Genomic DNA, 15,188 nt, shown 5'->3' with positions numbered 1-15,188 from the left:
CTGTACTGGAACAATGTAAAACTGCATCCCTATCAAATAAAAATTCACTTTCTCTGTCATTTAAATTGACCAGCAGTGAAGCGGCACCGTATCTCTCATACATACACATACATAATCAATCCTGCAGTGCACATCACTCTTGAATTCATAAAGAGAAGGACATTATGAGCCCAGTCTTCTGTTTCAGCAGAGTGTTCCTCTGTGTTGTGCTTAATGACAGATTGATGTCGATTTATCGTGTGAGTCGATGTCCTGATCTCTGATTGGATTGTTAGATAAGCGGGATTCTGAATATTTGTGGATGCGTCTGTTCTGCAAACGAAGTCAATTGTAAGTTCACAGGTGTTCCCTATATTTATATGTAAATCTTGTATTCATAATCAGTTTCTTTTCTGTTTTCTCATCTCCAGAGAAACAAATGTTTCTATATTTTCAGGCTAAAACTAACTGCTGCTTTTAGTAATGTGATGTGTGTGTTTGTGTTATATAAGTGAGGTAAAAAAGAAAAAAACCTCAGGATCTTTTAATGAATTGAATTCCAGTCTGAAAAAGCTCTTTCTTCACGTATTGAATGTAGACTCTGATCTATAGGTTACACTTGTTGAATCATTGGAAACGAGTCAATGGAAAAAGAGTTCTCTGTTCTCCATCTTACTATAATAAGCTCTCGCTCTTGTGTTTCTCTTTTAGAGGAGATGCTGGACAAAGTTGGCCTTTCTCAATATTGCAGTAGATTGAAAATTTACCAACAAGCAGCAAAGTGTTTCTTGTCTTTTTTAAGGTCATAAGAGCAGTTTTTCGATGACATTTAGTGTTTGTATGTGTGTGTCTGGGAGAGACACTGTGAAACGGTGAGAGACCACACAGGCGCAAGCTTTTATTAGACGTGCCATGAAGGCAGGTTTCTCTGTCAGCTCATGATGGGCTAAAGTGTTTGTGCCATGCTGCGATCAATGTAGTTGTTTTTGTAACTCCTTCCCTTTCCACGGCCAAAGCTGTTGTGTCTTGTTTCACATTCTCTCTAGCCTCTTACCAATTTCTTTTTGTTTGTTTCTAGTTATACTCTTCGAACATGTTCAATATCGATTTAAAGCTACATTAATTGATTTTTTCCTGCCAACTTGGAGTCAAACGATGGTAGCTACAATCTAAAATCTACAGACTTAAACATATTTTTATTTTAAGCCAATATAGCCATTAGCTAGTTTATAGGGTCAATATATAATTGAGGGATTTTTGAAGTCCATGGAATATATCTTGCATAAATTTTTATTAAAAGTAAAAAAAAATATGTTTTTTTATGTTCATTATGATCATGTCTTTACAAATTCCAGAATTATTTATTATGGAAACAATCACTTATTAATAAAAAAATTACCGGATATCACTAAAATGTCAACAAAATAACCATCCTAGTTTAATAACAACCACCTTCTAATTAGCTAAACAGTAATAAAATGAGCTGATTCAGAAATAGTTTGGATTGTGTTCTTTTTTATCAACTTGAGATAATCATGACAGATACTTATTTTTTGGAAATATATCAAATTTTATATGGAAAATAATAAATTGTATCTGTGTCCGAGAAATCACTTTCAACTAAGTTCCCCATTACAAAAACACCTCTCAAGGAAGTGTGTTAATTCCAGATCACATGACCTGCTCCACATGATGTCATTTCCTCCTGAAAAAAAGACTGGCCAGACTCCAAGGCTTTCTGACTTATTTAATAGAAAGTAGTCAACAGGTTTACTACAATATCTTTAGAAATAACTTTCAATTTTTCTCAATATAAATATAATATTTAGAAGAATCTTTGTGTAAAAATGCCATGTGGTGTTTGGTTATAGGTGGCCGTGTTGATTTTAGGCCTGAAAACAGCAAAAATGTCAACTATGATACCTGTCAATTACATAACGTACCTGGGGCAGCAAGTGATGAAGCGAGAGCAGACAAATACTGTGCATTTCTCCACCTGTATGTCACCCACTTGTTCCAGACGTTTTCACAAGTTGATCGGGTTCAGTCTTGTATGCAAAATATTTGCTGCACTTGTGGCAACCATCATTGTCAGCATAAACTCTGCTGGATGTTACCACACTTTTGAATATTTCTTTCTTTCTGTCACTTCAGTCTTTGTGTATGTGCGTCGTCGTGTGTCTTTGTGTGTCTGTGTGCGCTGCAGCATGTGAAAAACAGGGCTGCCCTCACCCATTGAATATTGGCTCCTTGCCTGCACCTCTGGATTGGCTATATCGAAAATGCATCAAAGACGAAATAGTTGGTGAGATAAAAGTGCAATATACCGTTTATGTACCAAAAATAAATCTATTTTCTCAACTTCTCCAGTACTGGGAGCGAAATTGAAAACATCTGAGCTTATCGATCCTCCATCCTTTACTAATTTTAAACCAGGTGCCCTTTTAAGATAGAGTTTTGGTTACCATTCCTGCTCAAGATGAATGTAATCCCCCATAATGTGCAATCAAGAATTTCTGAGACTCTGCCTATTAAAAGCATAAACCAAACCAGACTTAAATTAGATGCTCTCCCCTTCATTGTGGTCTTCTTGTGCAGCGGTACACTGCACCCAGTGCTCCTGCCACATTGAGTACACAATTTAGTCCCTGTAAGCACATCAAGCACCATTTGCAACATGCACTGGACTTTCTCCACCGTTTCAAAACAACAATCCTGCAATTTGAATTTCATTTGGTGAATAAGAGGCTATTACAAGGAGCCAAAAGTGGTGTGTAGAACATGTGGACAGCAGCACTTGAGGTCGTTCCTCCAATTCTCCCTCGTCTGTTCCGTTTAGCTGTTAGGTGTCAGTCACCACCACGTCTTGAAAAAAAAATCTGCTGCATGGTACTGTACAGGTACTGTGCATGTGGATTTATTAGAGGTAAAACCAGATACCTTTCAACACAGGTAACCACATTTCTAAGAAATCAAAAGGATGAGCTAAAAGAGGGTAAAAATCTTGGCTTTTCTTGGCTCTCGAAGTTGGAAAGTTGGGTTGTTATACCCTGCAGTGAAACTCAACAAAACAAAGGTGCGCTGCTTTAAAAGTAATACTTTTTTTGAAACATTAATTTCTGTGAGATTTTCCACTGAAACTTTCCTAAAGCACATCCCAGGTTTCAAATCTTTACACCCATGCTTTTATCTCAGATGTTTTTTAGCAGGACAAATAGATCCAATGTTGTGCTCACTGACTGAATCTACCTATTGTTGGGGAAACAAATAAAGCTAATCAGAGCCACGCAGCAAAAAGAATGTAAGTTGCCCTACAGAGGTTAAAAACTCCTGACATAACGCACAGTTTTTGCAGCCAGCATTGGTGACTTTGGTTTCTGTGTTGGCTGAAAATTAGGCCCAATGACTCCTATACCCAAAATGTAGATGTACACGATATTGATCTTAGTAATTCAGGTATAATATACACACATACAACCTGTAGTTTGGTGGTTCCAGCATTAACCCCGATCACGACTTGACCCTCCAGCAGCTGGGCAACCCTCGGGTCCTCCACCCTCAGAGAATCCTTAACCATCTGGGTCACATCCACCTGCCAGTCGGTACCCAGCAGGAAGTTCTGCTGACCGAGTCCGTCGTCGTCCGCGGCTCCTCTGATTTCTCCGGTGTCGGCCACGAAGTGTGTGAGAACACGCAGAGTGGTGCTCTGGTACTGGGCTCCACAGGTGTTCTCTGCCCTGTCCTCTGCAGTGGTGGCGCCATCCTTGTCATCAGTGACCCTCTCGTACCTAACGGACAAGGAGAAGAGCAGCAACTGAGCAAAAGGAATGAGCAGAGATCAATTCATGATGAAAAGTAGAGTTTGGATCAATAGAATTCTGGCTACTTCTGAGGTGAAAATTGCTTAAACCTCTATGTGCTCTTTGTGTCACCCTTCATGTCATGAAGTCTAAACCTTCTAGAATATATTTACTGCAGTCAAATCCTCCAACGTCTGTGGTGCTGCAGGCTTCCTGAATTTCCAAAAGTCACAGCCTCTCAGTGTTTTCAAAAATCCATTAAAAACAGCTTGTAGAGACAAACTGCTGCATGGCTTGCTTTCTCATTTTCTTTTAAAGGGCAACTGATATTTTTGCTGTATGTCTGCCATTTATTTGGCCCACGGCAAACACTTTGCAGATATAGCCTTTTCAGAAGATATGTTTTATAACAAATGGATGTTTGCAAACCCCGTAGTGGAAATTCGTGGAACATTTGTTCTGTTCTTTAGCTCCTATTTAAGAGAAATTTGAATACCTTTATCACATTAATAGACCCACATTACACTGAATAAGTTCAGAAACAAGAGGGGAAACAACCCTGCAATGTGAAAAATAGGCAAAATCCTGCAAAGAATGAGGGCTAAAAGGAGCTACTGTGAACCTGACAAGGCATACAAATACAGATACAAGAGGACAGTGAAATGTAAATGGTAGAATGTAAAATAACAGTGTAGCCTAAAAGCCATTACAGACACAAATGAACAACACCTAGATGTCTGCATGCTTTATTCTACTTTATGACATTAAAGAGCTTTTTCCATTTGATTCTGCCTTTCTGTATTGTATTTTCTCAGCAATATATCTTACTGTCAAAGGCACAGACATCACTCTTATCCATCTACTCTTTACTTTCCATCACTCTTTATCACTGGGTATGGTTGTGTTTTAGTTTGATGTGCATTGTCACTGTCCTCTCTCTCTCACACTGTCTCTCACTTTATATTTCCCACATCAGAGTCTTTCTGGACGTTTGCTGTAATCTATTTTTCAAGTTTCCTCCTTTGCCTTTCTGTCCCCTCTCCTACTCTCACCCCTTATTCTCTTACTCCTTTAAGCTCTGCCTGCCTCTCTCTACCGGTCAGGTGGCCAGGGGGAGTGACAGTGACAGTTTCCATTAGGTTTAATGAGGCATGGCTGGTCAGGCAGAAAAACGGGCTGACAGGTTAACACGATGTGGCCCAATGACTTGGCTTAGTTCCTAACCTGCCTTCACCATCTCCTCCCCTCCCCTCCTCTTATTCCACATCAGTGAAGGGACGGCAGTCTGAACCAAGGTGACATTTGTGGCTGGCAACAGAAACATGAGGTCAGGGCATGTTTGTAGCAGTGAATGACAGGTCAGCCACTGTGTTGGACTTTAATGAGGTGGCTTACGTGCTATTGGGAAAGCGAGAAAGCGCACGTAGGTGGAGCTCGCACACACTGTTAAACCCATGCTGGGAAAATATTTTTCCATTTGGCTTTCTTCCTGTTTTTTTTTTTTTTTTCATAAAAATTGGCACATAAACCCCACACATCATGTGTTCTTCATGCAATGATGCACTTGAAAGACATGACTGATGGGATCTGGCATGGACGGCAGGGGGGTATTTGTGTTAGAGTGCCACCCTGTGGGTTGTAGGCTAATTGGAAATGACACTGAATTGACTTTGTGGCAGAAGTGCACTTTGAAAATACACTTATTTAGCGCTCAGAAACAATATAGGAGCCTTTAATGCATGCTATAAAATGCCAATGTGTTGTAGCTGCAGATGGAAATGTGTTTTGTTTGTGGTGCCACTCTTGTCACCATAAAATGATGCTTGTGATAAGGAATGATAGTAAACTATTCCTTCATGCTATAAAACATAAAACATCTGTTCATAAAATATTTCATGTACAGGTTTTCCGTAGCATAAAAAAGTGGATATTTTAGATGCATTTGAAACATTTCCTGTACTATTCACATAAATCAGTGTTGTTCTGAACTATATATTGCCTGAAAAGAAGAAGCTGCAGTATCCATCCATCCATCCATCCATCCATCCATCCATCCATCCATCCATCCATCAGCTATGCCTGCTTTATCCAGTAGAGCATTGTGGGGGGGTGGAGCCTAACGCAAGAGTGAGAGGCCGCTTACATCTTGGATAGTCTGTCACGGGGCTAACACAAAGAGACAGACAGCCATGCACTCTCCCATTTACACATTCACACCTGTGGCCAGTTTAGAATCACCAGTTAACCTCTCCTGCATGTGTTTGGACTGTGAGAAAGAGCTGGAACACCTGAAGATAAACTAACACATGCATCTGCAAACTCTACACGGGAAGGCAGCAGCAGTCAAGCAGATTCAAACCCAAAACCTTCTTGTTGTGAGATGATGATGCCACCACCATGCACCCTATAGCTGCAGTACAGGAAAGCTAAAGTAAGCATTTTAAAATTTAGAAACAGTGTCACCATTACATAGTTTGTACATCAGCGAGAACTTCAAATGAATATATACTGTTGATGTAAAAAAAGAAAAGATACCCAAAGTGTTTATATTCAAAAATTCATTTCTAAAGTTTTTTTCCCCAAAAAATGTACAAGATTTATCGTACCAGTTTTTAAAATCCAGAATACAAAATAGCCGCACTGTGAAAAAGTGAAGGCTAAATGACCATTATTCCCATGAAATAGAATTTTACATTGCTCAACTTGAATAGAAACAACTTTTCCATTTACAGTATATTGGAGGTCTAATAACATCATCTATGTCACCTAAAAAGTCAGATAATTACTGTTTTCATTCCATTGTAAAAATTGTGTGTTAATGTCATATCCTAGCTCTGTCATAGGGAGTGAACACTGGGGAACATGGAATAATTTCATTCCTTTTTTTGTTACTTTCAGTGCTTCCTCATCATAGCTACTATCTGTATGATCCCAGTAAATAATAATTACAATAGCTATTATTAGATGTAAATTAGCCAACGTGCTTCACTAATCATCTATTTTCATTTAAATATGATTATTTCTATTATAATCAGCTACAGTCACATTAGAAGAAAATTTCCCTAATTTAAATATTGTTATTAGGGTCGTCTTGTAGAACTCACGCTGCGCCACACAGATCATTGTGCACTATATCACTTTTCAGCCTCGGGAATTTTTGCCCGAGCTCTGTAATGCTGAAAATTATTATTCATTCCTTATTCAGTATAAGTACTTTTTGGGAGACCAGTCCAATGAATTATTACACACTCATTATGCAGCTGTGCCTGCATTTTATGCCTCATATGTCTGCACCACCACTACCAAGTCGATTTATTGTAGCCTCCTTTTATTTCACCAAGTGAACAATCTGATTGTCACACAGGAATCGTTAAGACTCTTCAGGTTAATGACTTAAATGAATAATTTTAGATTTCTCCTGCGATTACTGTCAAATTGCCAGCTTTTGCTACAATATATACACTGGATAAAACCCCAGAATTCATTATATTTTTGGACCAAGAGTTTAGTTTGTTCAGGAGTTTAGTGTTTACAAGCAATGATCAAGTTTACTGTGCAACTTTGCCTTAAAACTGCTGGTACATAGGGTTGCATAAAATTATTGGTCACTTTAGCAGTAATGCATTATACAGCCTGCAACAAGACAGGCACACCAGACGATTACGTCTTACCTCCTGTTGTTGGTACTAGCAGGAACCCTCCAGCCCTTAATCTGGCTGAGCTCAGGGTCGGCCACGTCGATGAGCAAGGGCAGGTGAGGCATCCATACGCTCATTTCCAGCTGTGCGCTCAGAAAGCTGTAGGTGAAGTTGAGCATCACCCTGCTCTTTCCTCTCGTCTCCTTTCCATTGACATACACATAATCACAGCGTTCGGACACCTGGAGGATAAAGGGGGGGGAAATTATAGAGGATAAAGGAGAAACTGAACCAACTTCAGGAAGGACGCATAAGTATTGAAAGCCTTTTAAAGAAAACATACACTGGAAATGTAAATGTTCTGTATTTCATCACGAATGTGGTAATGAAATTGTGCCTTGCTTGGAGAAAGATTATCGTCTATTCTTTCGTCCAGCCAAGAGCCTCTTCAGAGATACTGGAGGGTGTAAAGACTTGGCATTGCCTCAGTGAAATTTCAAGTGTCAGGTCTGCTCAGTTTCCTTCCTTCTCTGTGTGTGTTTGAATGTGTGCAGATCCATGCTTAATGTGTTCAGCATACAGTAATATGTGCAGCAGTAACATGACTTCGGTCCAACTCAACAGATGGAGCTCTGAAAAGACACAAACCTGTTTCATCCAAGCAGAGAACAAAACACAAGCTCAAACTAAATTATGACTGGCTGGATAAAGTACAACTCCAATCAGTGACCAACATTTCTTAGAAGCAGCTCCAACATACAGAAATGAGTAGCAGGAACTTCAGAAGTATCTGTCATTATCTTCAAAGCATCAGAATCTCCCCATCAAACACTTTTCCCTCTGAGGACCAAATCTATTTAACAATCTGTCATCGAGTTTTGTTTGTAATCACTCGCATTTCAATTCATTTCAATCTCAAATACCATCATAAGCTTGATTGGCACAACTGATAATTTCAGCACATGTCCCCAGTACTGACAATTGCTTCTTTATAACCAACCAGTCACAAGAAGACTGTCATCTGTCTCCACTTCTTTGCATATAACTTGGCAGCTTTACTCTCAAATGATGTCAGACCAGCCCCTCTCTCTGAGGAACAAAACTAACAGCTTGGTGTCTGTCAGATCTCTCCTCCTCCCTTTCATTTCCTCTTTCTCTTTCTCTCCCACTCTTTCACTCTCAACCTCAGTCTACTCCAAGTGTTACTGTACCTCCTACATGTTCCTTCTTCCTGTAATGAGAACAGGTTGTGATTAAAAAAAGGATCATTCTTGTTGAAATCAAAGCAAAGTTTAGGGAAGCAGTTTCTGAATGCTGCCAAACAATATCCATCTGATTGCACCTGCCAAGTGTCTATTGCTAAATTTACAAAAATGTTATTTATTGTACATACAGTCGTGAACAAAAGTTTACATACACGTGTAAAGCGGCTCCTCCGATGAATTCAGCCTGTTACTATAGAAAAAAACAATTAAAACAATATTGCTTCTCAAAAATATCAATTCATTAATTCCCTTTGTCCTTTATTTCAAAATTCCTGATAGTTGTAAATAAAATATAATTTTCCACTGCCATTTGACCTTTTTTTTTGTCAAAGTGAATGATTGTTTATCTAGTGTAAATACACATGTAAAGAAATGTACAGAAAAAAGAACTTTTGTTTAATGTATTCACGCTGATCATGGTGCAATGGCAGAATAACACTCCTGCATGTACGGTGTGCAAGTAAAGTGGTATAAATTTTAACAGCTGGCTGCCCTTGTGGGTGCTGCACAATTAGTGTGAGAAGGTGATAATGGATTACATATTGCAGTTGTGTGCACATTGAAACATAAAGTCACATGTACACACACATACAACAGACACTAATGTGCAGGATTTCTAAAGGCAATTATTCAGAGAGTGAGCTGAAAGAATCCACTTCACTGTTCATTGAGTCTCTTCAGCCTCACCTCTATTTTTGATCTTTTTTTTCTCTGTTCATTCTCTCTCTCTTTCTCACCTATCGACTATCTCTACCGTTCAATCTCCCATTTTGTTCTGCTCTGTTTTTACACTCAACATCCGTCGGTGTGTTTCCTCACAAAAGGTATTTTAGACGACAGCCATACAGATTGAACTGAGATCTCTGGAAAATGACGTCTTCTGCAGCGATATGAAAAACTTAGCTCCTGACTGATCTCTGTAACCCCTATCTGTGTGTCATGAAAACATGCACAGAACAATGTCGCATCTCCATGGAAACAATTCATTGTCTTCCCAACTGTGCAGTCTTAGGCGCCACACATGAAGACAGATAAACACACAAGCCAAACCGATTCAGAGGGAGGCGTACATGGGTGAGTTAACGAGAGGCTGGTGATAACACACTACTATGGATTGGTCGTCCACGTCTAGAGAGAGTGTAGTATTTAACACACAAACAGTACTATAATGGGACATTTCTTAGGTTTATGAAGATGTTTTTATTTTACTTTATCTAATTACTTTCTATTTGAAGCTGAAATATATCTGAGGATAAGAAATAAGACATTTTTCCTACTTTATTCTTGCTTACATAAGTGTAATTTCTGTTATTCTAAACTACAGGTATGCACTAGTGTGATGCTGTTTGTTTCATTGGATACTCCGTAGGGGTTTACATCATTGTGACATCTATCTCGTATGAGTCGGGTTAAAACAGAAGATCAGACACCTTCTTGTTTTTATTCTGTTTATTCAGCTGCATATTGCTATCTGTCTCAATCTATAGTAAAAAAAAAATCTCTCCCTGGAACCCGAGGGAGAATGAATTGTAACCCCAAGCTTTAAAGGGAGGTTTAAGATTTGATAAATCCCATATTAAATAACATCCTCTTCACTTTTTATTTTATGAGAAAAAAAACATCCAGCAATATTTGTTTTCCTCATCAAAAACAGCATGGAATGACTTGGAAAGCAATTTTAAAGTGGCAAAGGTTCACTGAGTTGTGCTAATTCCTGTCCTCACTTGTTACTGTAGGGAACTGACTGCCTTATGATCCTGATAATGAATATGCAACTGGCATTTACAGACGAAGAATTGCCAGAGTTTATTTTCTGGCTGGCCACATGAGAACAGATCAGCTGAAAACAACAGTTCTTGCACTAATAGAACAGAAATGAGGGTATACATGTCCACAACCAAGGGTGAATCATTCATTTGTCTGTTTGGCTACGACTTACATAACAGATTTCACTGACCTAAGTAGTTAAATCTTACTTATTTTCTCAGTTTGGCATATGATTACATTATTTTTGGTTTGCAGTTGGAGCTTAGTTGAATGCAACACACTCAACGTGGCAGAAATCTGACTGATGACTGTGCAACTTTGATAAAAAAAAAGTTTTAAAGCTGACAAGGAAAATAACAAGTGTTTACTGTGATAGAAGTTTGAAGATAGTTTTGTCAAGCAACATCTAATGCAGCAAGTCTGTGTTTATGCCACTGTGCTACAAGAAGCAACTCGTCAGGCAGTTAGTGACAGTTCCAACTAACATGGCTTTTTTTTGTTTTGTTTTGTTTTTTGTTTTACCTCAACATCTAGAAAATGTGTCTTTACAAGAGAGACCAAAACTGCAGCAATAACTCTGTTGAATTTATTTTTCAATTAAAAAAAAAAAAAAAAAAAAAAGACCCCCTGTTTAAAGTTCTTGTAATTCAATTTGCAAAGAAATTCAAACGACTATCCTCGAGGGCTAAGAACATTAGAAAATGTTAATTTTGCGTTGGCTAACTCATTGAATAAGGGACCGATTGGTTCAGCTCGTCAATCAATGCACACCACTCAGCCACAACATTAAAAACTACTGATAGGTGGAGTGTATACCATTGATCATCTCATTACACTGCAATGCTCTGCTGGGAAACTTGGAGGTGAATTGTGGAGGTGAATTTGACGTGTACCACACAGATCAGAGAAAACCCCCCTACAGCAATAGCTCCCTGACAACAGCAGCCTCCCCAGAACAGAATGCTCAGGAGCAGCTAGAGAAATATAACAAAGACCCCAAGGCATTGACCTGACTTCCCAACTCCCCAGATTTCAATGCGATCAAGCATCCATGAAATGCAGTAGAATAAACCCAATCCGCTGAGCCTCCACCCTGCAACCGAAAGGACCCAAAAGATCCGCTACCAGCACCCCCAAAGGTTCCATGTCCATGCTCCAATGGATCAGAGCTGTTCTGGTAAAACAAGGGGCACCTACTGGATGTTAGGGCAGCTAGTTTTAATGTTGTGGTTGACACTTTTCAACATAGTAGTGGTATAAAAGAGGGAAAGACTGAGAATCTTCTTCTGGCTTGACTGATTTTAAAGAGAGCTCACCATGATCCAGGCTGCAGAGTGGAAGGTCTCAACGAAACTGTGAGGGGAAGATGGAGACGCCACCCAATCCTGTTTTATTTTGAGATTCCTTTGAAAATCGAGTGGAGAGAGGAGGGGTACCACTTACTGTTCCCAAACCAGCAGGGTGGGCAGGGGAGTACGCTACTGAGGTCAGCGTCACAATGTGTGGTACTAGTTCAGTGGATAATTAAACCCTTTGAGAGATCCGTCTCCTCTCTTCTCTCTGATATGCATGTGCGCTACAAAGAAGCACAAAATCAGATATGCAATATAACACAGATGCACTTGTAACACTATTCTTTTGCTCTCGCCCATACTTGCAATTAAGAACAAGCATTATATTTCTCTCATTTAAAGTTTTTTTGTTCTTTCGCATAATCTAGCTGGGGGATGGATATTAAATCTCCAACAGCAGTTAAAAAGCTCAATCTTTGGCCACCACCTTTGCAGTTTTTTTTTAGGTTAATACCCAATCGTGTGTAACAGTTCCCAAATATTCAATAGGGTTCCAGATTAATTGTCCAAGCTTTGTGAAAGCCAATGAAAATGGCCTCACGGAGATGTGAAACTTACTTGAGATAGAAAATCAATCACGGAGAGCACTTTGTCACCTTTACGGTTCGTCAAAGTTATGCTATTGGCAAGTGGCATGGACACAGACTGATGAATCTTCTTGTTGCATGCGGCCAGTTTTCAATCAACAATATTTGCAGGGGAGAAAACAAATTAATACTACTTCAACATATTGTATATGCAAGTCAATAATGTTGTTTGAAGTTACATGAGCTGTTGGAAAGTAAATCTCCAGTCTGCGGTGATGCATTGGCTGTTTTGTCCTTTGCTGCTGCTGCTGTTATATTGCAGTGTTGGCTTCACTGAGGACCACCTGATTAAGTGTCACTCTAATGGCACAGCTGCCATGCAACAGCCCCCTGCTATCATCATGGGAGAAAACCCTCTTAAAAGTGGCTGTGTTGATGAATGCAAACTGTGTCACTGCACCGCTTTTACATCGCAACACCCTTTTGTTCATTCTGCTCGTTCACCCGTGTGTCGCACGAAAGTTGAACATTAAGAAAAATGGAGGGCGGTGATGTGAAAGTAGACGCTCCAATCACGTCTCCACTTACCTTGATAACCTGCTCGTCTGTTGACCTGCACTCAACAGACTCCGTAACATCAGAGACGGCTCCATCTGTCCCTACTGTGACTACCTTCACTGGAACAGCGACGGTACGCCCGGTGAGGACGGCTGTGTTGAGGATCTCAGTGTCCTGTAAAGGGGAACAGAGAGACATATTAGGATTACCGTTAAACACACTTCTTAGTTGCTTCATTCATGCTTTATTATCAGTTTGTCACAACCTGGCTCAGAGGAAGGACAAAATATGGAGATCACACATGGCAAATTGAAGTTAAATGACATTTATTAAAGAAGCTGAGTTAAATGTGCAGTCAGTTCATCAGTAATGTGTGTGGTGAATGGATGTGTGATCATGTGTATGAGAAAACAAAATAACTCAACCAAACCAGACCACAGGGAACCCAAGAAGAAGTAGAGGATGAGAGATGAGATTGCCAGCTAAAACACCAGTATATATAGAGGTGAGCAGTCAACCCAGGTGTCAGCCATCATGGCCAATGAGCCACTCTCCCAGCTCCCTAGCAACCAACTAAACAGGAATAAGTCCTGAGGCCTAGGAGCTGTCACAAGGTACTATATGTACTGATAAGCTGCATGGTTACCACATGACAAAGTAGCATCAATTTCTTATTCGCAGAGGTAAACTCAGCAGCTTTTATGATGTAAAACTGTTACTCTGCTTCATCCACATCCTTTCTTTGCAGAACTTCTGGCATAGCTGAGTTTACTAAGATATAAATCATGTATGTGTTAGGGGGGCTTTGTTCTACATCAGCACCCTGGCTGCCATGCAAATTTTTTCAGTTCCATCAAATTGCACAACTTTTTCATCAAACGTAACTGAACGCAAAGTTTCTCCAACCTCAAATATTGCCGACACGCTAAATGTAATTGTCCAAAGTTGTACAGAGCATGACAATGTGTGTGGATGTCTGTGTGTACTCTGCTGTAAATAAGGAAAATACTAGTAGGGTCAGTATATAATTGTGGGACTTTTTGTAACACATTTGCCAGGTATGATAGTTATCATAGGCCTAAAATCAACATTGCTGCTGTTAACCAAACACCACATGGCATTTTTACAGAAAGATTCTTCTAAATATTATAAATACAACTGAGTACAATTGAAATTGAAAGTTATATATAAAGATATTGTAGTAAACCTGTCGACATCCCATAAATCCACACTTGACTCACACACTACTTTATATTAAATAACTCAGAAAGCCTTGGAGTCTGGCCAGACTTTTCTTCAGGAGGAAATGACATCATGTGGAGCAGGTCAGGTGATCTGGAATTAACACATTTAGTCAATTTTTATTAGTAAGTGATTGTTTCCATAATAAATAATGATGGAATTTGTAAAGACATGATCATAATGAACATAAATAACTTTTAAAAAAAACTTTTAATAAAATATGGATGCAAGATGTATTCTGACTTCAAAAGTCCGTCAATTATATATTGACAAAGTAACAAATAACTAAATGCCTTTTTAAGAACACTATTCCATTAAGAAGATCAAGTAATGCCTGAAATAAACTGCTTAAAGTTACAAGGCTAGGCTAAAATACAGCGATGCCAGTGCAACAAACTCAAACTGATAGGTTGTGGACATTTTTCAAAGTAGCTCTGATGTAGTTGAAGGGAAGTTCATCATATTTTTCTAAAAATTGTAAAATCTCGAACGAGCCTTTGATTTGAAGCTGGACGAAACAACATTTAACAGTGTTTGTTTGCAGATTATATAGAGAAACCTTTTCCACTTTGAAATTCCGGAAATTCATTTAATCGGTTAATTTGTTCATTTCAGCTGTTTTTATATGATTAATGAAAAGAACACAGGCACTTTCTGACTTCAAACTGTGCCGCAGCGCAGTCCAGTAGAGAAAAGCAATCTTCCGAGTTCAGTGTTTGTTTGAGGGACCTTTAAAGCCAGTTTCTGAGCTCAAATAAAGGTGTTCATTCTCCTGGTAGTTTATATTCCAAGGTTGTATAGATGAAAATACAAGTATGCTGCTGCATTCTAGCTCTCAGTGATGTCCTGCCAGCCTTTTCATACACCTCACAGTGGGGAGTGTGATAATTGTGTGCACTAATGAATCAGAGGGCCTTATGGTTGACAGCATCCAGTTGTTTGAGGGTAACAGTAGCAGCAACATGAGCATACAGGATGTCTCTATCACTGGCTGGTTACTGTATAGTAATGATTTATTTATTTTTTGCTTTGTTGTAGGTTCTGATGGGGTAAAACTGAT

The 15,188-nt window shown here is 39.2% G+C and overlaps 1 protein-coding gene and 1 long non-coding RNA gene across 3 annotated transcripts in view; one reads left to right on the top strand and one right to left on the bottom strand.

Annotated features, from left to right (window-relative positions):
* Positions 1-15,188, bottom strand: part of si:dkey-112m2.1 (transmembrane protein 132C) — a 167,216-nt gene that overhangs the window by 8,825 nt on the left and 143,203 nt on the right. For both annotated transcript variants that reach the window (XM_035947705.2, XM_023269308.3), the window contains exons 6-8: positions 12,917-13,060; positions 7,451-7,659; positions 3,458-3,767 (exon numbers count right to left, since the gene is read on the bottom strand). In XM_035947705.2, the coding sequence (XP_035803598.2) occupies positions 3,458-3,767; positions 7,451-7,659; positions 12,917-13,060 (663 nt within the window). The remainder of the gene's footprint in view (positions 1-3,457; positions 3,768-7,450; positions 7,660-12,916; positions 13,061-15,188) is intronic.
* The window catches only part of LOC111567929 (uncharacterized), a 186,626-nt gene that overhangs the window by 40,721 nt on the left and 130,717 nt on the right, over positions 1-15,188 (top strand). The window lies entirely within an intron of this gene.

The sequence above is a fragment of the Amphiprion ocellaris genome, chromosome 17 (genome assembly GCF_022539595.1).
Source record: "Amphiprion ocellaris isolate individual 3 ecotype Okinawa chromosome 17, ASM2253959v1, whole genome shotgun sequence".
NCBI lineage: Eukaryota > Metazoa > Chordata > Actinopteri > Pomacentridae > Amphiprion > Amphiprion ocellaris.
Note: the sequence above shows the minus strand (reverse complement) of the source record. Positions and strands in the feature narration are given on the sequence as shown.